Below are 25,403 nucleotides of genomic sequence, written 5' to 3' on the forward strand. Positions count from 1 at the left end.
AGAATTGGCCAGACAACAGTCTTATAGGGCCAAATCTCACTGCCTTGTGGACACATTGAAAATTGCATGAAATGTAAGTTTCAGGGCACAACTAGTACCAAAAAAGCTATTATATGTAATTTTTTGGACAAATTTTTTTCAATGTACAAAATCAACTTTCAAACAATTTGCCTTGTCACTGAACATGAACAAAACAGTAAATTGAACTTTGCAAAGATCATGGAGAAGAGATATAATTTTCATTTAAAAGCTTGTATATCTAGCTTAACGATCTTTTGACAGGAGCATCTTTGCAACCTCTCTACGATGATCTATAGCGTTGGGTAGAATGGATGTAAGTACAAAAGTAGCTATAGCTTGGGCACTGTCAACCCCCAGGGCCAGTGCCAAAAGTGGCAATTGCAAGTGATTTTTTCACAAGTATAATTACATGGGTTGTTTGAGGGATGGTGGCTAAACATTGGAGCTTACTTGTGGCCTTAAGCACCCACAAAACAAAATGGCCATTCGGGGAGAAATCCTTCTGTATGATGCACACATCTTGCATTAGTAGTTTGTCAATGTAGTGTGTTAGGGAAGCTTGAGGCCCAAACACCATGCGCTCTCCTCCCTTCCGGCTAGCCCAAAGGTCCATGTCCAAAACATCATGTAGAATTGTAATTAAGCAAAAGCAAAGAAGAAAGGTTGAACTATCAACATAGAAGGTTGATAGAGAATTTGCTCTCATTAACCTTGTGGGGGATCTACGAACCACATGAATTGGGGCGGATAGGAGTTTGTTTGGCAACAACTTTGGCTTGTGTGGCAACAAACTCCTCATCCGTGACTTTGCTTTGCTCTGCAGCAAGAATATCCGCTATCACTAGTGCAATTGTGTCAGCAATAGAGTTCCCCAATGGAAGTAGCTTGTCATCAAGAGCTTCTGGTGTAGGATCAAGGGGGAACTCCATCTTGGTGCATATGATGCTAAGACACTCATCTAGTCAAACACCAAAAGCCTTTTCAAGATCATGTAAGAATAAATACTCCTCATCTTCTATAATTATGATGCTAAGATGGCTAATCTCCACTTTGGGAATCGCAGCAGGGTCACGAAACTCGGGGTCAGCCACCTCAGAGGTGCCAACAATCTACTCTCTTGTTGCAACTACTTCTTCCAAGCCATGGGGATATTTGGCAGCTTGCAGTCTTTGCTCACTTTGGACATGTATAGACGCGGCCTTGGGATCTTTATGATCCGCCAGCACCCCACCCACTACCAAATGTGAGATCTCCATCTCCTCCAAGGAGGAGTCCTCATTGACGAGAGGAAGAAGAGAGTGGCAATCTTGGACAAGAAAGATTGCCCAATTTTGTGCTTCTTGAAGGAGTCTGCAACTTATTTTGTCACTTGACGGAAGTGGTTTGTCTCTTTTGCAATCACTTCAAAGCGAGCTAGTCTCTTTGAAAATGATGTGTCGCCCTTGTGGATGTAGAGAAGCAGATCACATGGAAACCACAGCATGGCGTTGTCTTCAAAGCTCATAGCATACTTGAGTATATGTGAATGCATATACTCTACGATGTCATGAAAAGTGTCATTGTGGAGTTGGATGGTTTTTGTAAGTCCACTGTGCGGGTAAAGAATCCGTGAAGATCACTGCGTCCAACATATTTTGTGTCCTCTAAGAAAAGAAGAAACCGCGAAAGGGGGGTGTGTGTCTCTTCCGATGCTGTTGTTGCGTGGGAGGAGGATGCACTAGCATGTGCTGCCATGGCTCTATGTGTGTGTGTGTGTGTGTGTGTGTGTTCTTTCTATCTCTCTCAAGCGTTGAGAGAAAAATAAGAAGCCCCCTCCCCTTCCCCCCCCCCCCCCCCCCCCCCCCCCCCCCCCCCAGAAAAAAAAAGACACCATCCCAAAGCTCTTTGATATACATACAAACACACATGGGTGGGCACACAAACACCCAAACAAAATCTAAAAAACTTAATCAACGAAGGTGATACTATAATGGCAAAAAAGTTTTGAATTTCCATCAAATAGAAGGCTTTACAATGTGGCATTAGAGATGCTTACATTGGTCTACTCCTCCTGCACTTTCATGGCTGCCTCCATCCGCCTACCAATCTAAAACAACAAAAATGATTTTAATAAGACTAACAATTGGCACATGTAGACAACATATAAACTAAACTGACCTTTTTCCGATTGAGACGAAAGTAAGCATCTTTGATTTCTTTGTAGTCCAAGTTAATCAAGTGTTCGTGTATGTTGGTGAGTGTCCAGTGTTCACTGTAGACGGCTAGATAGTCACTATGTGGGAATGTCTTCTTAGAAGATGAGCAGCGAATTACTTAGTAATTACTATGGTAATTACTATAGTAAACCCGAAGTGTATAAATAGGGCCCATTACATTGTAATTGGTTGGCAATTATTATCATTTGGGTTAGCGCCTTGGCTATACTTGTACTTGAGAATCATTGGCAGTATTTTCGACTGTACTTTCTCTCTATAAATCATATTCGCTGTAATCTTGATCTGTAATCCCAATCATGGCATATAATTCAGTTATACTTACTTCTCGTCCAGCCTTCTGAATCTGAATATGAATCTGAACCTTATTTCTAGTACATAAGTCTGATTCTTGTTTCAGTATCCACATTCCAGTCTAGTCTCTGATTCCTGTCCAGTCTGTTGTCTGAAATCTTCCCACACTAGTAGCTGAAATCTTCCAACACTGGAATTAGCTGTCTCAAGAGATCAGCTCCAATTCCATTTTGGCGATCATGGTGGCTTGAGTTGAAGCTCGTTGACTGAAAGACTCTTCTCCCAGTTTGAAGTTTTCGGCAATGGCACCAAAATCCAATCGTGGCCGGAAATCAACCATTTGTGTGGACCCCATTCTTGAGGAGTCAGGAAGAGAGTCTGACCCCAAGCAAGAGAAAATGAATGACACTGAGGCTCAGAAGGAGCATAGTCAAGCTGATGAGGCGTAGGACTCATAGCAATCCAGTCATTCTCGACGTCGGCGGGCAGAACGGGAAGCACGGAAGGCAAAGAGTTCCAGGAGTTCTCAGTCGCGCCAGAAAGATGAGGATACCAAGGGCAGTAAGGGAAGTCACCGTACTTCTAGCAGACAAACCAGAGAAGACACTGACACTGAGAGAGAGACAGAGATTGATTGGGATGCTGACACTGACAATTGCAAGAAGGCTCCCAAGCGTCATTCTGAATCCAAGAAGAGAAGTGGCAGGATCAATAGTAATCAAAATGATTACACAGCTTCCCTGAAGGTTTCCTTTCCAATATTCAAAGGGGGGAAAAAGGATGATCCAGATGTTCACATATGAGCTTTCAAGTAGTATGCTGAACTAAAAAACATTGATGAAGATGATTGGGGGGAAAAACTTTGAAGGAGGCAGCGAGGAAATGGTATTACCATTACCCTGCATGCCAGTTGATATCATATAACAAATTGCTTAAGGCCTTCAGGTTCGAATATTCCGACAATAGAGGGGACGAAGATATTCTCTGTAAATTAGATAAGATCAAACAGAGGAATTTGTCAGTCCGCAGCTATGTGGACAAGATAAAAGAGCTAACCAGGCAGTTGCAAGAACCGCCATTTGAGAAGAGATTGAGGGCATGGTTCCTGAATGGGTTTAGAAGCAAGAAGCTTAGGGAACAAGAAGTACCAGCCTCTACAAAAAAATTCAATGATTTGGTCCAAAGGGCGTTAAATCTGGAACAACAGGCTAAGAAGGAAAAGAGCCACAAGAAGTGAAGGACCAGTAGCAGTAGCTTTGCTACTGAAACTTCTGATTCCAGTGAAATGTCCAGTAGCTCCGAGAGCAGCTCTAATGAACGAGAAAAAGAGAAATCAAAGAAGGGATCCTGGACCAAGAAAATTGAAGAGATGGCTAGGCAGATTGCAAAAATTAGCCACACAAGACAACCAATCCGAAAGATGGAGACTTGGTATTCAAGATGCAAATCCAAGGACCATATCTCCATTGAATGTCCACAATGTACCTACTGCAAGGCCTTTGGTCACCTATGGAATAAAGGTGGTAGCGGTGTAGCTTGTACAACATTTTGAGATCTAGGGACCATGTGTTGCGGTAGTTTCTCAACAGGTGGAGCAGGCATCAATACAGGAGCTCGAGGCGCATCCGTCCAGGCTACAGGTGGTCTATTTGCCATCATACATTTGATCATTAAACAATCCTTATCTTGGTGACCATACCTACCACATGCGTTGCAAGTCCCATTAAATTTTACTCTAACCGTAAGGCACTCACTAGTGCTATGTGGATCCAAGCAAATGGAACACCATTGTTGCTCCCTTCTTGGATACATGTGACTATTTTGAGGGGGTCGATTATCCTTAAGAGACTCTTGGATTGCCTTGGTGAGGTCTGTCAAGAATGTCTCAAATACCTTTGGCTCATTGGCAATGGGCTTTGTAGTCATGGGTTCATACTCAATGGCTTGTGAGCTAGTGGATCTCGTGTCAGTAGACACCCTCATGCCTGCTATCATCAAGTTGTCCTCTAATTGGATTGCATTCGCAGTGACATCTTCCCAGGTTGTGATACCTCTAATCACTAGTCCATTATAGATTCCTTCATTCCTCAACCCTCGAATGAATCGATCAAGCAGTTGTTTATTGTTGAAGCGCTCATTTACAGGGCAGCGAGAGTTTAAGTGCTTTAGAAGACTAATGAAGTCCCTTACTGACTCTCCTTCCTTACGTTCGGCCTTCTGTAGCTGAGATGCTACACCCCAAAGCACACCTTTTCGTATGTACTCCTTTAGAAACAACCTTCGAAGGGTAGGGTAGATTGTTTTCTCGTCCACCCTTAGGGTTCTATACCAATCTCCAGCCTTCCCACTTAATGTCAAGCTTAAGGCATTGCACTTATGTAGTTCGTTGCGTTCCCCTAAGGAATCACATACTTGTTCAAACACTTCAATGTGTTTTCTAGCATCTTCGTCCCCATTGAATTTTTGTGTGAGTTTGGCAATTTGTACTGCCTTACTTCTAGGCTCTCTATCAAATGCATGACGCATATTTTCCGCGATAGATCGACCTATGGTTTGAGCAAACGCTGCCAAGTCACCTATGTGAGGAGGCAGGGCCGGTGGAGGTACTCTTGGAATCATATGTGGGAGAGGGACGGGTACCGGTCTTGGCATATGTGTGGATGATGCAGGATATGGAACATAACTGGGCATAAGGGCTAGGGAGCGGCACTCGAGGAGCATGAACAAGTGGTACAATTGGAGGTGTGGGGTCCATGTGTGCATAAGGGGCTAGAGACACATACGGTCGAGGCACCATATTAGGTACTACGACACTAGGTAGTGGCACTGCGCTAACCGTAGATGTCATCGGTACATTCTCTGTCAGGCTTATCCCTGGAGTGAGCACTGTGTTTTCCTTAATAGAGGGTTGAGCCAAGTTAGGGAAGCTAAAGTTGTCGCTCGGAGGCTCAGATTGCATAGAGACCCCAGGTGAAATGACGTAAGATGGGTCCATGGGACTCATTAGAGGAGTCTCCATTTGTGATAGAGTAGGCTGTTGAGCCTTGCTCGTATCCAGAAATCTCATGGGGTCAGTTGAGAGTATATTTACCCCTCGTTTTTGCCTTTCTGATTGAATAATGCCATGGATAACATTACAGATCATTTTCTGTTGATCTTCGAGGCTTGTGGCACTAGAGGTGGATCGTACAATCTCTATCCATCCTACATGGTAGGCATGGCTAGAGTGTAGATCCGTCAACACCTCAGTGTGGAGGTCGTATGTCCAATGATCATTAATGAACAATCCTTCTAGAGTCGACGTGTTAATGTTTTCTTGTGAGGTAGAAGCAATGTTGCTCCCCGTGGTTTTACTTGTCACCAACGGTACTCTAGAGGGAACTTCTGAAGGAGGTAGCTCAACAGGGCCTTCTTGGTAAGAAGTTGGCACGATATCCACATGGACACTCTTTGGGGGTGTGGGGTCCACGTGCGATGTGAAAGGAGAGTCCACTTCCCCACCCCCTTTGTGTGCTTCATTTGCATCAGGTTCCGAGCGAGTAGCTCTACCTAATGTTTCCATGAAACGGCGAAACATACTAGTACTAGGCTGTGGAGCTTCGGGAGGTGCATGGCCTTCTCTCTCAGTGTTTTGGGTAGGGTATGCTTCCATGATTTCTGAGTCGGAGGAGGAATCACTAGCGGCTATTTTAGGGTCTTGGGTGGTGCTACCTTGTGTCCCCGCTGAGGGTCTAGAGCCTATCGTGGATGGGTAATGGGTGTCCGTATGAACAGAGGCACCCTCAATATGCTCGTGTTCTAGCACCCACCCAGAGCGTAACTGCATGTGCTTTTGATACCCTAAGGTGTCAAAAAACTACTCTAGGAGGCCTTGTGACTAGTTTTTTGCGTGTTTTTTTGCTAGATTTTTTAGAGCGTGTCGTGGAATGGGCCGTGTGATAGCTCGAAATGAGCGTATCGCTAGGAGGGACGCGCTGTGCTTTACAGCCCACCCTTTGGTTCTATTTTGCTCCAGAAAAGCCTGAAACAGTCTTTTCCTAGCTGGGGAACTAGGCTCCAAATAGCAAGTCTAAGGGTGCAAGTGGGAAGAGAAGGGAGGAGAGTGGAGGACTTGTCCCACATGCTCTCATTCCCTCTTGAGGGAGTAGGGTATATATATAAGAGTGAGTCTAGTATATATCATAAGACAGAGGACTGAGGCCGGGGCTTGGGCTTGGGCTTGGGGAAATGATCCCGATCTCGGTCTATCTTTTATACAAACCAACCCGTCCGTTTTTATACCTCACGTTTTTTATTTTCGAAAAATTAAACCTCCCCCTCACTCACGTTTTTATTTTTCGATTTTTTTATTTTTTTACTTTTTTTGAGAATTTTTTTTTAATTTTTTTTTCTGCAAAAAATTTGAAGTTTTTTTTTTTTTTTTGGTACGCGTTTTGGTGCGCGTTGACCTCACCTACCTACTTACAGTCTCGCCTACCTACTGACCTGCTAATCAGTGGTTCACCTAATTACTAACCTACTTAATTAATTAACTGTGCGCTTAACTGTGCACAAACCAGGAAACACAAAAAATGCAGAAAACTAGAAAATGCAGAAAATGCAACAAACGCAAGAAATGCTAACTGTGTGACTAATGCTAACTGTGTGCAAACAGAAAAACAAAATTTTGCTAACTGCTAACTAATACTAAATGTACGCAGCAGAAAAACAGAAAATGCAAACTGTGCGCAACATAAAAACAGAATTAACAACTTGCAGAAAAAATACGCCTTCCTCTCCCTCTTCTTTCCTACTGCAAACCACTCATACAAGAAGCACAAAATGCCTCTTGGGCTTAGTGCAGGGCTATTCCCCGGCAGCGGCGCCAAAAATGTGCGCTCCTTGCCGCACTGTCGAAGCAAGGGACTTGCCAATGCACCGTGTGCGAGCCGCAGACGGCTCCAAGCACACAACTAGTTTAACTAGTAAGCTCAACGAGGGCAATGGTGTGTCACTCACCGCCTTATGCTCCTGCCGTAGAGGATTCCTCGCCGCGAAGAAGAAGGAGATGCCGCTACGCCGCGCTCAACCGCCTCGTCGCCGCCGTGCCTTCGTAATGCTTGATCGCACACACACTCTCCCTCTCTCTCTCTCTCTCTCTCTCTCACACACACACACACACACACACACACACACACACACACACACACACACACGAGGAGGTGAAGAAGAAGAAGATGGAGATGGAGATGGAGCAAGAGCACGCTTCTATTGCACAAATGAGAGAATGAGTGAATTTTAGGTTTAGTTGGCTTTTATATGAGCTCACCCCATTCACACTTGGGCGCCCATGCTTAGCCAACTAATCCCTTGAATGTCCCAGTTAGAGTGCGCCTCTCATCGGCGATCACTCTTACCCTTTTCCTATTGGTCCGACAAGCCCGGTACCTAACTCTACCAAATACATAATACGCGTCCGTCGTAGGTGATGGGGTGTCCGTGAGCCGTGAGGGTTAACAATCTCTGATCTCGGGAACCACAGCAAGTTGAAAAATTTACACCATCTCTGCTTCGGGCACTCGATGAAGCTCCATCTCCTTTACATATCCACAAAGATACTTTGTTACATCTTTAACTTTAAATTGGTCCAATTTCTTCACCACAGATTGAAGCGCTTTGGTTGAGGAGAGCTCCCTCCTTTCTGCAGCTTGTTGCTGCTGCATAAACACTGCAAAAGCTTGAAACATTTGCATTGTGACTGGATCAAACCGAACCCCCTGTTTCTCTTATTGCTCCATAGCTTTAAAACTTTCTTTTGAGACCTTAAATGAAGATTTTGAACCCTCACCCTAGCCTACTTCGTGTCGGGTTCACCAAAAACGTGTCAAGAAGTGCGCAGTGCGACTAGGAAAGCGCCGGGCCTCTACCTGTGAGGATTCGTAGAAAACTTAAGCAAGGCGTAGACGATTTGAAGCCAAAAACACACAAAAAAATAACAAAACTCCAACCATAAAAGCTCCACTTTGAAAAAGAACCAATACTAACTCAAAACTCTTGTGTGTGTGAAGATTAGGTGTAGCCTCGCTCCCAATTGCATAGATACAGTGCTCATTCGACCTATTAAAAACCCTAAATTTACGCTTAGATTTTTAGTCGTGACCATTTCATGGAAGCTTCAGTACTTCATTGGAGAAGCCCAAGTAGTTATTTGAGGAGGGGAAACCCTAATTGGAGGCCTCATAGCCTCAACCATGTAGTGGAAGCAGCACGGGACTGCACTAGCACCCTATAGAGGAATGGCTGTATCTCCTTGCTCATGTGCCCAAATGAGCTCATTCTTGGCTCTAACAATTCCCACACAACTTGAGAAACAACGCCAGAATCGTTAATGTGGCATTTTGAGAATTTTTAAGGCTATTTTAGGCCATTTTTAGCCCAAAAATGTCACTTTTTGCCTAAAAAAGGCCCAAACGAGCTGGGAAAAATCCCTAAAACTATGGAAAAATCCCATTGGGCTCAAATTTCATGTTGAAACTCATTTTCCCACTTGGTAAGAACTTTGGACACGTCTTTCATGCCAGCACATGAAACCTGTTATTTTTGGCCGAGATTGCCCGCATTTAACTTTCTAGGCAAAACGAGCGTGCCACTTCGAAACACTTGACATTTGTACATTACCAAAGCAAATTAGGAATATATTTATGTGAAAAAGTATCCCATGGTTCCACGTGTAGGGCCTCGCCCGCCCGGCAAGTTATGTACACGACTACAACCGTGACATTCGTTTTCGCATATATCACACTATGTAAATTGTAGCATTTGGTCCCACACATCATAAACATTAAGAGTGAGGTAGATACTTTAATTTCACATTATGAACGTGCCATCGCACGACAGCGTGTTGAGTTGAGAGTGTTTTCTCAATGGGCTGATGAAAGTGGATGTTTAGGTCAACATATTGACCTCTCTTCATCCTTGTTTGAAATATGATAGCTATGTTGTGTGTAGCTCCCTGTAGGTGTGTGGTGTTGTAGTGCTCTACATCAACAAGGGAAAACTCAAACACGTGAACAGGGTTTTTGGATTTAACATCACCCAACAAAATTGAGTGGCATCTGCTATCAACCTGATCATAGGCTATCGAAGAAAAATGTCCTAATTATCAATGATTTGGTTGATATGCATGCAAATGTTGCAGATGGCTAAGTTTTTGTCAATATGTATGCTAATCATTGACTAGCTTCATGGAATTGACGAAGATGTACTCGAAAATGATTGCCAATGCTTCGATTAATATGCAATCCAAATGTTATTCCTGGCAATACCTTAGTTGATATGTATGCCAAATATTGTGCTTGGCAAGGCTTTGGTGGGTATAAAGTTGAGCTTGACACTAGAAAATGTCAAAAAAAATCCTTTACATCTAGAAAATCCTAAAGAAAACCTCCAAAATTTCATTTCTACTTGTAAAGTATGATCTATGTTGTGAGAGCTTCCAGCTTACAATAGATTTCAAGATTTGTAAATCTTAACCAACATAACCTAAAAGTTTATATCAAGAGGATCTGACCTTTTGTCCTTCAATGCGTAATGAGAAACTTAAGTTAGCAAGTGATTACAAGGAACTTACAAGGCCATCTCAAGTAGCAGAGTGTGTTGCCAAAAAAGTACAATGGGTAAAGAGATCCATATGCACATATTTCTTCAAGCAAGTTTTGAGAGCTGAACAATTGGCGGACTTTCATACTTAGTACAAGGGATTTGGACTGGCATTGGAGGAAACAACATTAACATGGTTCCAGCTATTGAATAACATATATTTTTCCAATATTGAGCAACTTCTGTGAGAATTTGCTGAGGAGTTCTCTAAAAGGGGAATAAAGCACAACACAATGTCCCAAATCTATACCTTTAAATAGAAAGAAAACAAGAAAGTGAAGAAATATTTTCTTTGCTTTAAGCAACACATAGAGAGATGTCATGTTAAAGAATTACAGCAAGATGAGACCTTTCCTCATAGAGGGCTTGAGAAACAAGACTCTAAAAAAGGATTTGCGCTTGAAAGTGTACACCATATTTTAGCAAGTCACTAGAGAAGCAGTGTACCCAGTGGACAATTGTAAGCTTTACGAAGAGGTAACGGAAGAATATGTAGATAATACAACAAGTAGTGCCTCTTCTACCACAAGTGAATCCACAATGAAGTAGAGTTAAACATCTTTCAAAAATGTTGAGTTCAGTCCAAACGTGCCAAATGTTGATCAAATGGTTGAGGGAGTTGTTAGGGGATTGACTAAACGAGCGCCCACCTGGCCGAACACGTACCCGGACACCATATTTGTACTCTATTGTTTTTTCAAGCCACTGTAGTGATACTATGTGTAAATTCTAATTCTAGAGTAGAAGGTCAATTCCCTGAGATGTAATTCTGTCATGATAATTGTAAAGGTCCATGTGAGCCAGCCACTAGCCATTTAAAAGGTCAATAACTTTAATGTGAAAGAGAGGCTTATCTTGGGAAGAAGAAAGGAGCTCTAAAAACATACGCTCAAGTTACGAAGCTGCTCCAGCTTGTAATCAACTTTTCTAATGATTGGGTAATCGGTTTTGAATTATGAAACTTGCATTGTGCTCCTCTCTCTTTGTTCTTTCATTCAAGTGTAAGCATTGTCAATTTTGTTGAGGTTCGCGACTACATGTTAGTGAGCCTAATCATCAAATTTGAGTGCTTAAATCACTGTTTTCTGATGTTTTAACCATTGGAGAGTGTTTTGACCATTGGAGAGTGTACAAAATTTAGTGCTAGAATAGTACCAAACTTGGTGTTATCTAGTACCAGATTTTCTTAAGAATTTGGCACTATTCACTCCATGCTGGTAGTGGGCCATGTTGTTTTTGCGACAATCAGTTTTTGGAGACCCTAGTGTGCATCACTTGTATTTGGTAGCCCACAGTTGCAAATAAAAAGTTTCAGCTTGGATCCATTGTCTTGCTCCAAATGCTCACAATATTGTACATGAGCTTATGCAAATAATTCTACATTATCAAATTTTGGTACTGCTTGTCATCACTTTGGTACTGGTTATCTCCCTTTTGGTACATGAGCTTATGCAAAGAATGCTACATTAACAGTTTTGGTATTGTTTCTCATCACTTTGGTGTTGGTTAGCATTATTTTGGTACTAGTTAGGAGCAAGTTGGTACAGAGATTGATAGTTAATGTATAGCAATCTCAAATATTGAATAGAGGAAGTGAAGATAGCAAGAAAAATAGTAGAATCATGGTGTGGGCCAAGTGCCTACCGTTAGACAGCTTTCTACGACTACCGCCATGGGGAACCGATTTTAGAAGGGCTCATGAAATCATAATCTCGATTCACTACAATGGGGAAGCTACCCTGATTGACAACGATGGAGCGACAGTCAAAATTAAAATCATTGCAGAAATAATCAATGAAGCTCTCCATCTGTAGTAGGAACACACAACCTATTGCAAAAAACGAAAGCAATAGATAATGACAAAACCTTTCTGAAGCAAAGAGGACATGAATTGACATATCAAGATTTGATATACTCGGATAACAAAGGAAGAGAGAAGGTGCAAGCAAGGAGAAGGGGAGAAGGAATGAGCTAAGGGATCTCTCTCTCTCTCTCTCTCTCTCTCTCTCTCTCTCTCTCTCTCTCTCTCTCTCTCTCTACTTTGTGAATCAGGCTGAAGAGGAGAGCAAAAAGAGGGGATTGAAGAAAAAAGGGAAGAAGGGAACAGACAAAGTCGATCAAGGAAGAAAATAGCACAAAATAGGAGATGATGGGGGAAGCAGCAATAGCAAGAGTCACCTTATACTCTTTTTTAAAGCAAAGGAAGAGCAACTCTCTCAAAGGCTTGTAGGGAGGAAGCAAGTGAAGAACAAGAAGAGGAAGTAGGGATTGGATTGAGATATGCTATTAACTTCTTTAGGTTGGGAAATTGAAAGCTACTAAGGGGTGCTATGTGTTCAAAGGCTTTGGGAAAAGAAGTTCAGGTCGTCCAACATCTATATGATTGCCATTGTGTGATGCCATATCCAATTTATGTTCATTGAGGGCTTGGACATGTATCAGGAAGACTCTAAGATTACGATTTTGATTGGAAGCAAAGCAGTGGTTCTAGGTTGACTTTATTGCTAGAGCTAATGAATTTACTGAGAATTTTTGGTCATCCAAATAATTATAAGAGGTCGATTAGACCACATAATGTACGGTTTTTTTGTTATAATTCTAATGATATAGTAATCATTTTGGGTTCTTGTTGGCACTCATCTATCTATGTCTATTGTTTTCTCTCTCTTCCATCTCTCACAGCCAAGGGTCCCGTGCCTTCTCGGCTCACCTTGTGAATCCTTGTCCCCCGACAGCGGCTGGTTTAGGGTAGACTTAAGACTATGTGTTGCAAGTTTTCCATCGCTTTTTTGGAGTCTTTTGCCGAACTTTGTGGATTTTCAAATTGGTCTTAATTTGAGTGGCTTTTGGTCAAGTTGATTGTTTATATGGAAGCATCTATGAAGTTTCTACCAACACATGAAAGAGCATTTGGAAAAGAAGTGAATCCCTTGGTTTCATTATCAAAAGTGAAATTATTTTCTTTTGTTTTTTTCACTTTTCTCATTTGATATCCTTTTGCTTCTTTTAAAGCAACCAAGTAAAGTTAGAATTGTAGCGATGCAGAGGGAAGCTAGTTGAGACTAGTTGAAGTTGAGTGTGTGTAAAATTCAAAAACTTCATGAGTGAAAATGAAATCTATTTTCTTCATCCTCTTTTCTTTGCGGTGGTTTGAGGTGTCGCCCAATCCTTCACAACGGGATGTGGGCCCTTGGGAAAGACCACTTGATGTGTGAGAAGCCAAGAGAAGAAAACATTACATGTGCAAACATGAACTTTTGGAGCATGAGATCAAGTTAAAGCTAAATTAGACAACAATACGTTGGAGTGCACTGACTGTGTGGAAGTGTAACTGTCAAGTGCAAGAGTTACCTGCGTATGGAATCAAGATATCAAAAGCCGGCAACAAAGCATTCAACAACATCAAGGAAATTGCAAAGGAGGGTTTCAATTGTGTGGTGCCTCTCGAGCGACATCATGATGATGAAAGGATAGGGTTATAAGAGCTTCCTGTTGCATGCCAAAAAAATTCCAAAGATTTCCTTTACATCTAGAAAATCCTAAAGAAACCCTCCAAAATTCTGTTTCTATTTGTAAAGTATGATCTACGTTGTGAGAGCTTCAAGCTTACAATAGATTTCAAGGTTTGTAAAGCTTAACCAACAGAATACCTAAAAGTTTATATCAAGAGGATCTGACCTTTTGTCCTTCAATGCGTAATGAGAAACTAAAGTTAGCAAGTGATTACAAAGATCTCAGTCATACCTCAACTGAAGGACATGGCACAAATAAAAAACAGGAGTCCAATAATGGACGCTTTTTTCCAACGATAAAGCTTTTTGGTGATGTGAGCGGACTAGATTCCGGAGCAAAAGAGTAGGGATCAAATATGCACAGATCAAGTCTGCCATAGAGGTCCGAAAAGTGAGTGGCAATGTGCAAAGAGCTCTCTTCTACCATCTTTTCACTCGTAAAGTCCAAAAGGAGCCATTTGGAGCTAGCTGAGTCATTTGAAGACATGTTGGAGCTACTTGCTGTTGTCGATGATCGTCTAAGTTCCTTAAATATAGGTTGATAATTAAGGTAGAACATACCCATGAGGGAATCCCCCCATTCAAAGACGTTAGTACCCCTCCACTCCTTTCTTGACATGTCATATGCAAGCACTGTAGAGAAGGCGCTAGACTTGGAGAGAGAGAGAGAGAGAGAGTGTGTGAAAGGCTGTTAAGCCAGAGCGAAAAGGGACGCAGACACACACACACACACACACAAGGCTATGAGCCAAGAGGGCGATGAACGGGCTGATCTATTAGTTACGAAGAGGTGGTTTAAATATACAGGTGATGGCAGTTACAAGGCGTTTCACGGGAGATTCGTAGGAGTGCAATCCGTTGTGTGCCTAGTGGGATGCTGATTGGATGATGATGTGGATTATTATTTCCCACACGCCCCCATAAGACACATCGTCCATACAGAGGCATGTATGTGTGCATATTGTGATGTGATCATGAGATAGATCTACATGCTTTGGAAAAATACAATATGCGTATGCAATTATTCTTGATGTGACTTTCGTGGTCTAAACCTGGATCAAGGTTTGACTTTGTAATGAAGAAGATTAGCAGCTCTGATTGCTGCTTTGGTCGAGCTTTGAAAGGCTTCTTCAGGGTCACTCCATGAGTGATTTCACAAGCTTGTAAATTGCACATTTGCCCCCCCAAGCAAAGTGAAAGCATGATATTATCATTGGCTGAATGAACTGCAAGGGAGCCAAGGTGAGGTTTCAACATCCTTTCATGGTGTAGTTGGGGCTTCAGCTGAGGGTGTAAGTGTTGAGATGTTGAGCTCTACACCTTGAGCTGGCATCCACTACGGGTCTTGGCCGCTTACGGCATTTACTCACTAGCGCGTTAGGTGACCGACACGGAGGATCTCTGCCAGTGATTCTACAGCTGGACTACACTTATAGTGCCAGCCTAGTACGCTTCTAGCGAGTTCACACTTAGTGACCGCATGTACATATGTGCTACTTTTCAGCTTTAGCACTTAGTCATTTTGTACTCTCTTTTCTGTGAAGAAGAAGAAGAAGCTTTCCATCTCTGTGTGCTTTGTGCTTGTCTTGTGTAGCTCTCTTGCATCCTCATTCTTTACATGGTATCAGAGCCTGGTGCAGGCAAGAGAGGCTAAGAGAGCAAGAGCATCACAATCCCTTTCTGAACAGGTCTCCAAAGTGCAGTATATAGAGCTTTACTGTACAAGTACAGTGGTTGTGAAACGCTTGATTGTTGACACTCGTTGAGTGTAGAAAGCGTTACAGGAACCACGATAGCAGGTTCAGCAGATTTGCAGGTTTTTGCAGATTGCAGCTATTTTGTCTTGGTGCTTCAAGATGTCTGACGGTTTCAGTCAGATTGTTACTGAGAAGCTTGAGAAAAATAACTACCCTGCATGGAAGTTCAGAATAACAAATTTCCTAAAAGGAAAAGGTTATTGGGACTATGTAGAAGGAGACAATGAAAAGGAACCAGAGATTCCCGAGGCAAACGCTACAGCAGAACAAAGGAAAGCTTTGAGGGACTGGCAACAAGGCCAGAGCAAAGTGATGTATTGGCTTTCTATGAGCATCACAGATGGCATGATGGGCTATCTACAGGATGCTGAAACCCCCGCCATTGCATGGAAAAACTTAGGCAGAGTGTTCGAGGTGAACACCAAGGCCAGGAAGCTTCAACTAAAGTCGGAGCTAAATCAGGTTAAGAGGAACAACCTCTCCATCAATGATTATGCTTTGAAGATCAAGAGTATCATTGAGGCTCTTGGATCTATTAAAGTCTCAGTGGAAGACGATGACATTGTCCGTGCATGCTTGGATGGTCTAGGAGATGAGTATGTACATTTTAGGTCTTCCATGAATACAAGAGACGACATCCCCGTGTTCCAAGATTTGATTTCTATGCTTATTCTTGAGGAGAAGAACCTTGACACATCTTCTTCTCATGGCAGAAATAATTTTGAACAGGCCTTCTATTCTAACTCCAACAGAGGTAGAGGTAGAGGTCGTGGTCGAGGCCCAAGGGGTTGCAGGGGCCAATTTCTGGAAGGTCAATCAAATCAAAACAATACAGGTGGCAGGGGAAACCAGTCTCAAGGCAGGGGGAGTCAAAGAGGTCGTGGTGCAGGATCAAGCAGGCAGCAACATACTCCAGATAGTAGAGAATGTTGGACTTGTGGGGAAAGAGGTCACATGTCACGTGACTGTCCAAAGGGAAAAGCAAGTAGAAAGAGAGAACAGGGCAACTATGCATCTACTAGCAGAGATGCAGATGACAGCAAAAACGAGCGCATGTTTGTTATGCAGCATGTAATGAATACAATGACTGCAGAGAATTCCACCCAAGATGATGTTTGGTATGTGGATTCAGGTGCCTCTAATCACATGACGTCTCGTGGAGAGTGGTTTAGAGATATGCGCAAACCAGATGTGTCAGGCTATGTGCAGACAGGAGATGACACAGCTCACCCCATTGCTCATGTAGGGGACATACCTCTAAATACGAAGAGTGGGAAATCAAAGTACTTAGCAGATGTACTTCATGTCCCAAACATTACAAAGAATCTTGTTTCTGTTGGACAAATGGTTGAGCAGGGTTTGCAGGTTCGCTTCAATCCAAATGGCTGTTATGTAGAAGATTTCCAGAATGGCTGTAAGCTGATCACAGAGGGCAAATGTGTGGGCAGAATGTTTACGCTGAATGTAGACATGCCTGAGGTAAAAGCTGCATTATTTGCACAGGGCACAGGTGTTGTGGCTGATGTTGACATTTGGCACAAACGCATTGACCATGTCAATGAGCAGAGATTGCGCAGCATGCAATCAAAACAGATTGTAAAAGGTTTGCCCAAATTCAAGGTGGATGGTATGCATAAAGTGTGTGCAGCATGCTAGTTTGGAAAACAGTCAAAGGGCTCATTTCCACATGAGCGCAGTGTATGTAAAAAGCCACTTGAGGTGGTGCACACAGATGTTTGGGGTCCAACCGATACTGCAAGTATACATGGTTGCAGGTATTATGTCTCTTTCATTGATGACCATACAAGGAAAGTATGGGTCTACTTCATGCGTAACAAAAGTGAAGTGTTTGGTCATTTTCAAGACTTCAAAGTCATGATTGAGAAGGAGACAGATATGCAAATCAAGACATTGAGGTCAGATGGAGGGGGAGAGTACTTCTCCAATGATTTTTTAGATTTTCTGCGAATGCATGGTGTACACAGGCAGTTTACATGCAGATATACTCCACAGCAGAATGGGGTCGCAGAAAGGAAAAACAGGCACATTGCAGAGGCTGCACGTGCATTGATGAATGAGAAGAACATGCCTCATCATTTCTGGGCTGAAGCTGTAAATACAGCTGTGTACATTATGAACAGGACACCTACAGCTGCGGTGCATGATGTAACACCTGAGGAAACGTTTACAGGTACAAAGCCTGATTTGGCACACTTGAAAGTGTTTGGTTGCATAGCTTACGTGCATGTACCAGATGAGTTGCGTAGGAAATTGGATCCTAAAGCAGAGAAATGTATTCTTGTGGGATATTCCCTTGAACAAAAGGGGTACAGGTGCTACAATCCTACTACACGAGAATTACGAGTGAGCAGAGATGTAGTCTTTGATGAGATGAGCAGCTGGTACAGTAATGCACATGGCACTATTGGGGCTGATGTAAAAGATGATGTGGTTGTACAAAATGTGAGGCCACAGTCACAGGTTTTGAGTGGACCACAAGAGTCCTCTTCTCGTGGCTCTGTTGAGAAACCATGGAATGGTAGACTACGTACGCAGGTTACTCCACCAACAGGTATAGGGAATGTATCACGAAAAGGAAAGGAAAAGGTTGATGAACCTCCCTTTATGGCTGATGCATCATGAGGTTTTTCACATGTAGACATGGATTCAGATGGTTCTGAACAAAGTCTTGATGAGGAATTTGGAATTCCGACTGTCAGGACACCTGGTGTAAGGAAAGTACAAGAAGATGCTAGAGGGCAAAGGAGTGACCCAGGACCGCGCAGATCTAATAGAGTCAGAAATCCAGTTCAAAAATTGACTTATGATGGGTATCTAGCGCATCACCAAGCCTACATGGCTAAGGTGATACAGGATGTGGAGCCCACATGTTTTGAGGATGCAGTTGGAAATGTGCATTGGGATGATGCAATGAATGAAGAGATGGCTACATTGGAAGCAAATGACACATGGGAGTTGGTGCCATTGCCAAGTGGCAAGAAAGCTATTGGCTGCAAATGGGTGTATAAAACCAAGCATAAGGCTGATGGTAACATTGAGCGTCACAAGGCAAGGCTGGTCGCAAAGGGTTATGCACAGACGTATGGCATAGACTATGAGGAGACCTTTGCTCCAGTGGCAAAGATGACGACTGTGAGAGCTGTCATAGCAGTGGCTGCATCTAGAGGATGGATTATGCATCAAATGGATGTAAAGAATGCCTTCTTGAATGGTGAGTTGCAAGAGGAAGTGTATATGGATCAGCCACCTGGTTATGTCGATCCAGGTTACCCAGATTATGTATGCAGACTTCTCAAAGCTTTGTATGGTTTGAAGCAGGGCTCTAGAGCATGGTATGACAGGATTGCCAAGTATCTTGTCAGTATTGGTTTTAGGAGAGCTCATGCTGATCATTCACTCTATGTACGTGAGAGTGATGTGGGGATTGTGGTCATTACCATATATGTAGATGACCTTATTATTGTTGGTGACAATGCTATGGAGATTGACCATGTGAAGGGTCTTCTCAAATAGGAGTTTGAAATGAAAGATTTAGGCGAGTTGCGCTACTTTCTTGGCATTGAGGTGATCAGGACTCCAGAGGGTGTATGGCTATCACAGAGACAATATGCTTTGGACATGTTGTCAAAGTATGGTATGGCTGATTGTAAGCCAATTTCTATTCCCTTGGATGTGAATGCAAAGCTGAGTGCAGAGAAGGGTGATGTTGTTGAGGATGTCAACATGTACAGGAAGATTGTGGGTAGTCTAATCTACTTGACTATCACAAGGCCAGACTTGAGCTACACAGTAGGCTTGGAGAGTCAGTTCATGCAGCTTCCGAGGAAGCCACATTTGGATGGAGTGCGACGCACACTTAGGTATGTGCAAGGTACTCTTGACTACGCATTGTTCTATACAGCAGATGCACCATTAGCATTGTATGGGTATACAGATGCATATTGGGCAGGTAGCATTGTTGATAGGAGATCTACGAGTGGCTTCATGTTCTGTTTTGGGAGTGCTGCTGTTACTTGGAGCAGCAAAAAGCAGCCTACGGTTGCTTTATCGAGCACAGAGGCCGAGTACAGAGGTGCAGCAGTTGCGGCGTGCGAGGTAGCTTGGCTACGCACATTACTTGAGGACTTGGGAGTGCAGGTGGACCAGCAGATTTTCATCCATTGTGACAACCTCAGCAACATGCAATTGGCTAGGAACCCAGTGTTCCATGCCAGGACCAAACACATAGAGGTCCATTACCACTACGTTCGAGAGCGAGTGTTGGCGGGCGACATCGACAGCAGATAGCAGATATCTTTACCAAGGCCCTCGGAGCTGAGAAGCTTCGACGTTTCCGGACTATGCTTGGACTCTGCGACATGCAGAGCTCGAGGGGGAGTGTTGAGATGTCGAGCTCTACACCTTGAGCTGGCATCCACTACGGGTCTTGGCCGCTTACGGCATTTACTCACTGGCGCGTTACGTGACCGACACGGAGGATCTCTGCCAGTGATTCTACAGCTGGACTACACTTATAGTGCCAGCCTAGTACGCTTCTAGCGAGTTCACACTTAGTGACCGCATGTACATATGTGCTACTTTTCAGCTTTAGCACTTAGTCATTTTGTACTCTCTTTTCTGTGAAGAAGAAGAAGAAGCTTTCCATCTCTGTGTGCTTTGTGCTTGTCTTGTGTAGCTCTCTTGCATCCTAATTCTTTACAGTAAGTTGGAGGTCTTGTAGACATGGCCACCGGGATCAAAAACAATGGAAGACCATGATGGTGGGAAAGATGGCCAGGTTGAATTCTCGCAGTAAATTGCTGCAGAGGGGTGTGCCTCATCATTAAGTTCAGCAACTTGAGGTTTGACCTGCCTCAGATGACCTTTAGCAGCAGGTAGGGTGCATGGCTCAGGCAATCAAGATATTTGAGGCTTGTAGTTGGTTGCTACATCAATATCAAGATTGGAAACACGTGCATGGCTGGCTGGGTGGGCAGCGCTTGAAACGTCATCCCATGCCTTGGTGGATTTAACCACATGAGGAGTGGTCAGGTTGGCAAGAAGGGCTTTAGCAGTGGCGCCAACAATCAGAGGGGCAATAGCCAGGTTCCCAATGATGGTCTCGACACCATTGCCATCTACAGACGAAGGTTGTATTGTTGTGGGTCCGGAAACATTGTTTGAAGCCCTGTCTTTGGCGGCATTTTTGGCGGATCTGAGGGCTGCACCAAGGTCGGTAATGGCGTGGCTCCCATCAGTTTTGATGGCGGCGGGGTTCGCACTAACGTCATCAACCTTGGTTGATATGACGGCTACCATCTTATTGTCAGTATTATGGGATGCGGCAGTAAGGTCATTGACGGTTTTCTTGGTTACATGGCTGGCGACGCGTGAGGCATGCAGGTGTGCATGCAAGGGCTCGCCATTCATGGATGCCCGGGCTGTGTGAAGCGTCATCAGAGGCCTTGAAGGGTGCTTCACGGGGTTCGCAACAGAAGGTGTGGGTTGGACCTCCACGACAGGTTCTGCATCAGCAAGGTTCCGGAGGAAGGCCTCGATTATGGTGGCATCACCATCAATATTGGCATCTACATCAGCTGCAGCAAGCTTGTCGGCACGTGGTGTGACACAAAATGATCCGTCTGCAACCAGATGGACGGCTGTCTTGGCCGCAAGCTGGGTAGCGTCACGCACTGTTGAATCGAACGCAGCACGATCATTGGCTGCAGGGAATGCGTCATGGCAACAAGGGGCCAGTAAAATGTCAGCTTCGACATTGATTGATTCAACCGGGTTGGCTGCAAGGACGTCGAGGGTCCCGTCTGGAGTTGCGGCATGCAGGGATCCGCCAAGGTTGTCAGCAGCTTGGACAGGCCAAGCTTGAGCGAATTGAACCACCGGAGCAGCGTGGCTTGAGAGCAGGCCTTCAATGATGGTTGCAGCACAAACAACATCATTGGGTGGTGCAGCATCATGTGCAGCAGCGATTTTGTTGACAACCCCTTCTTTTGTAGCGTGGGCGGCAGTCTTGGCCGCAGCAGGGTTGTCTGCAAGAGTTGTTTCAAGGGCAGCAGGAGTTTCACCATCGTCTTTTTCTCCAACAGGCTGGGTGTAAGCCTCGTTTTCTGCAGCAGTGTTAGCAACGGCCGATTGGGTTGCAGGGATGTCATTCACCGGTGCGACGTCACCTAGGCCTGCAGTGTGGAAGTCAACAGGATGGGCATCTGCTGAGGTCGTGGCTAGCCTGTCTGGACTGTTTGCAACAACGTCGGCATCTGCTGGCTTGGGGTCGTGAGCACTGGCTACAAGGAGAGGCTTGAAGAAATCTCGAGCGAGGCGAGGGATGCTCCTTGGTTCCTGCGTGTAGATTGGTGCAAGAGGCATGGCTAGCTTGGCGCAGGGAAGCAAGGGTTACCAGCAAGGAGGCTCTTTGTCGTGGCAGAGAATGCGCAGGGTCATGGACGTGGGGCTCCGCACAGGGCAGCCAGGATGGCCTGCTGCGACGATACCATGTAGAGAAGGCGCTAGCCTTGGAGAGAGAGAGAGAGAGTGTGTGAAAGGCTGTTAAGCCAGAGCGAAAAGGGACGCAGACACACACACACACACACACACACAAGGCTATGAGCCAAGAGGGCAATGAAAGGGCTGATCTATTAGTTACGAAGAGGTGGTTTAAATATACAGGTGATGGCAGTTACAAGGCGTTTCACGGGAGATTCGTAGGAGTGCAACCCGTGTGCCTAGTGGGATGCTGATTGGATGATGATGTGGATTATTATTTCCCACAAGCACATCTACTGAGCGGTCAGGTCTCCCAATAATCCAATGGTACCGACCTTGCCACCACACGATTTCCCCCTTTACCACCCCTATATCAGTGATGAAATGTGAGTGGTACACCCAAGAGCCGATATCTGAGTGGTATATCTCCACATGCAATACATAGAGTGGCTTCTTGACAGGATCACCATTGCCATGAAAATATGTTTCGGGGGAGTTCTTCGCGGTTCCGCATGCGATTATCGTGTAACTCTTCCTAAGAACGTTGTAGTGCATGCCGATTGCCTCCAGGGCTCCAATGCGAGAGAAATCGGGCAAGACTTTATGACTGTCTGCCACTGGATTGTACACAGCCAGAGACCGCGATGGATACAACATATTAAATAACCGCAAACATAGAAGAGCATGTGTGGCTGCAACTACGACACAACTTCCGTAAAATCTCTGCGAGGCCAATTCTAGGGTGGTACTCCAACAAGTAGGTTTTCCTGTTGGGGTGGGTCTTGGACAGACATGCATATCACCTTCTTCACGGCAAAGGCAAACGGGGCCAGTCAGCGGATGGTGCCATGGTGGGAAAAGCAGCAGAGTCTGCGACGGATGTAGTCGATGTTGCTGAGAGGGAGATGCCAGGACTTGCAGACAAGGTGGCATTGCAGCACATCAGAGAGGCTGAGAAAGTCGAAGAAGATGTGGCACAGTGTATCGGTACACTCCTGCATTGGAGAGGGGGGTTTTCTCTGTGCTGATGGGCAGCTGGAGACGTCTGCTTCTCATCTACTGCGATTCCTGACATGAAAGGTTGCACCTCCTCCTTCTCATGAGCGGCTAGAGAGGGGCACATGCTCGCAGTGTTTTTACCAAACGCGTTTGCATAGGCAAACATTCCCGTGCAAACCCATACGTACAAACGCGTTTGCAAAGGCATTTCAAACGCCACCTTTTTTTTGAAGTACCCCAAACTGACGTCCGAAGGCCCCGAACCTTATCATTCGAAGTCTGAAACCCCTGCGCACCTCTTTTTCGTACTCTGCTGCCTGCGAAAGTCAAACCAGCAGGTTTTTGGAATCTGTTGCGCAACTCTGTGTGAACCAGTGAAGATTCCTGGCAGGTTTGTGATGGGATAACAAGAGTAGCCGGTAGTAGGTACCCGTCTTGCTGCATCTTATGTGAACTTTTTCCTGGTTAACAATGGTTTAGTGGCCCCGTTTTTTGGAGATGATTCTCGAGATAAGGAAGCGCTGACAGTTCTTAGTGCTGCCTTTCTTGACAGGAAGGTAAGAATGTCTATTGATGATTTCATTATGTGAGGTGATTGATCTTGTCATCTGTTAAGATCCTCCTTTTCGAACATCTTCTCAGGTGGTTGTTGTTCCTGGGAGGGAGATTGTGCTTGGGTGGCAACATTCATTGCATGATAAGGCCCTTGGGACCACGATCAATCGTTTGTTGGAGGGTCTTGTTGAAGAGGGCAGCCAAGATCGCAGCTGAGACTCGAGAGGACAACAAGGGCCTGCAAGAGGGCGTTATTTGAAAGAGGTAGAAGACCAGCAAAAGGTAGCTAAGAGAGTAAGTAAAGGGCAACCATGGGCTGCTTCAAAGTAGTGTGAAGCTTCAAGTTTCAACTAGTGCAAGGCTCAAGCCATGGTGGACCGTGGAATCTGGATGAAGACTGGCCACTGAATTCAAGCCTCAAGCTGCCAATTTGCTACCTAACCAGGTAGTGATTCTGTGGATCCATTGTCTAGTGTCCATTGTCTTTCATAATAGTGAAATTTGTGTGCATGTTGAGGGCTGAAATTTGTGCAGTGATGGACTCATTGGGATGTTTTTTTCCAAGCTCTTTCATATTCGATTATTGGGTTGAGGTTTGCATGCATGTTGAGGCCCCCAGGGCCCATAGTTGGTTCTCTTTACAGAGCCCTATTGGGCTGTCTTTTAGCACTATCATTGGCTGCCCCATAAACACCATTCAAGGCTTTGTTATGCGCCATTATGGATAGGTATTATTGGGCCAGGTAGTGATTCTGTGAATCCATTGTCTAGAGTTCACTGTCTTTCATAATTGATTATTGGGCTGAAATTTGTGTGCATGTTGAGGGCTGAATTTTGTGCAGTGATGGGCTCATTGGGCTGTGTTTTTTCAAGCTCTTTCATAATTGATTATTGGGCTGAGGTTTGTGTGCATGTTGAGGCTCCTAGGGCCCATAGTTGGTTGTCTTTACAGAGCCCTATTGGGCTACCTTTTAGCACCATCATTGGCTGTCTCATAAACACCATTCAAGCCTTTGTTATTGGCCATTATGGGCAAGTATTAGCACCAATAATTTCTGAGTTGATTGCGCCATCAGAGGGTTGTGTTTATGATCAATTAAAGTCTTAATAAGTCTATTGAATTAAGTCAATTAAAGTCAATTTTATGTCTATTGAATTAAGTCTATTTTGTTTACTAAATAGTTGAGACTTGCGTTCATGATTGCTATAGAACTTGGCATTTGGGTCTTTAACAGTGAGGCATTTTGGGGAGGACATACGGTTTTGCTTTGGGAGTTTTCAACCACCGCGGCACATCTTACTATCTATATCCTCGAGTTTCAATAAGTAAGCTTTTGAATCTTGTTTGAAACGTCTTCATGATAATTTGTGTTGTTTTTACGCACTAGATTTGATTACCTTGGAGAATTGTTGCTTAAGTTTTATTACGATGTAGGGTTTTCATTGAGGTTATCAAGCTAACATATTTGTACTTTGTCTTTGGCTATCAGTTTTGCAAATGGGTCGTAAAAGTGGACCTGAATGGGATTTTGTCCAAAAACTAAATGGTATTGGTAGAGGCATGTTTGTATGAAAATGCAAGTATTGTCCTCATGTGTATGATGGAGGACCAAACCGCATTAGAGCCCATATTCTAGGTATCAAAGGTGAGGGTGTGGCAGCATGTCTGGATCCACCTGATGCTATAAAAGAGATATGTAAGAAACTACATGTGGCAAAAGGCAAGATGTCTAGTCAAGGGAGTGATGTAAATGATCATGTGGATGCAAATATTGAGCATGTTCTTGATGGTCAAGATGTAGAGAAAGTATCTTCTCAGTCACCTATGTTGTCACATATGGATGTAGACATAAATGCAGGTCCTTCTATGAAGAAGGCAAAATTATCCGGTGACAAAAATACGCTAGCAAAAG

General features: G+C 44.0%; 1 protein-coding gene across 1 annotated transcript; it reads left to right on the forward strand.

The window, feature by feature from the left end:
• Nucleotides 1–22,784: 22,784 nt before the first annotated feature.
• LOC147430516 (uncharacterized) lies at nt 22,785–24,816 on the forward strand. The gene is made up of 5 exons (XM_086493554.1): nt 22,785–22,923; nt 23,416–23,492; nt 23,578–23,659; nt 23,845–23,935; nt 24,726–24,816. The coding sequence occupies exons 1-5, from the start codon at nt 22,785–22,787 to the stop codon at nt 24,814–24,816; spliced, it is 480 nt and encodes a 159-aa protein (XP_086349680.1).
• The last annotated feature ends 587 nt before the right edge of the window (nt 24,817–25,403 follow it).

Source organism: Adiantum capillus-veneris, chromosome 21 (assembly GCF_014529385.1).
Source record: "Adiantum capillus-veneris isolate H3 chromosome 21, ASM1452938v2, whole genome shotgun sequence".
Classification (NCBI taxonomy): Eukaryota; Viridiplantae; Streptophyta; class Polypodiopsida; order Polypodiales; family Pteridaceae; genus Adiantum; species Adiantum capillus-veneris.

What these genes read in the sequence shown, in the direction of transcription:
- LOC147430516 (XM_086493554.1), top strand. Translation starts at nt 22,785, where the DNA reads ATGGTGGGAAAAGCAGCAGAGTCTGCGACGGATGTAGTCGATGTTGCT. An exon ending in CTGCCTTTCTTGACAGGAAG is followed by an intron (nt 23,493 to 23,577) that starts GTAAGAATGTCT and finishes ACATCTTCTCAG; the next exon opens with GTGGTTGTTGTTCCTGGGAG. An exon ending in CCTTGGGACCACGATCAATC is followed by an intron (nt 23,660 to 23,844) that starts GTTTGTTGGAGG and finishes AGTTTCAACTAG; the next exon opens with TGCAAGGCTCAAGCCATGGT.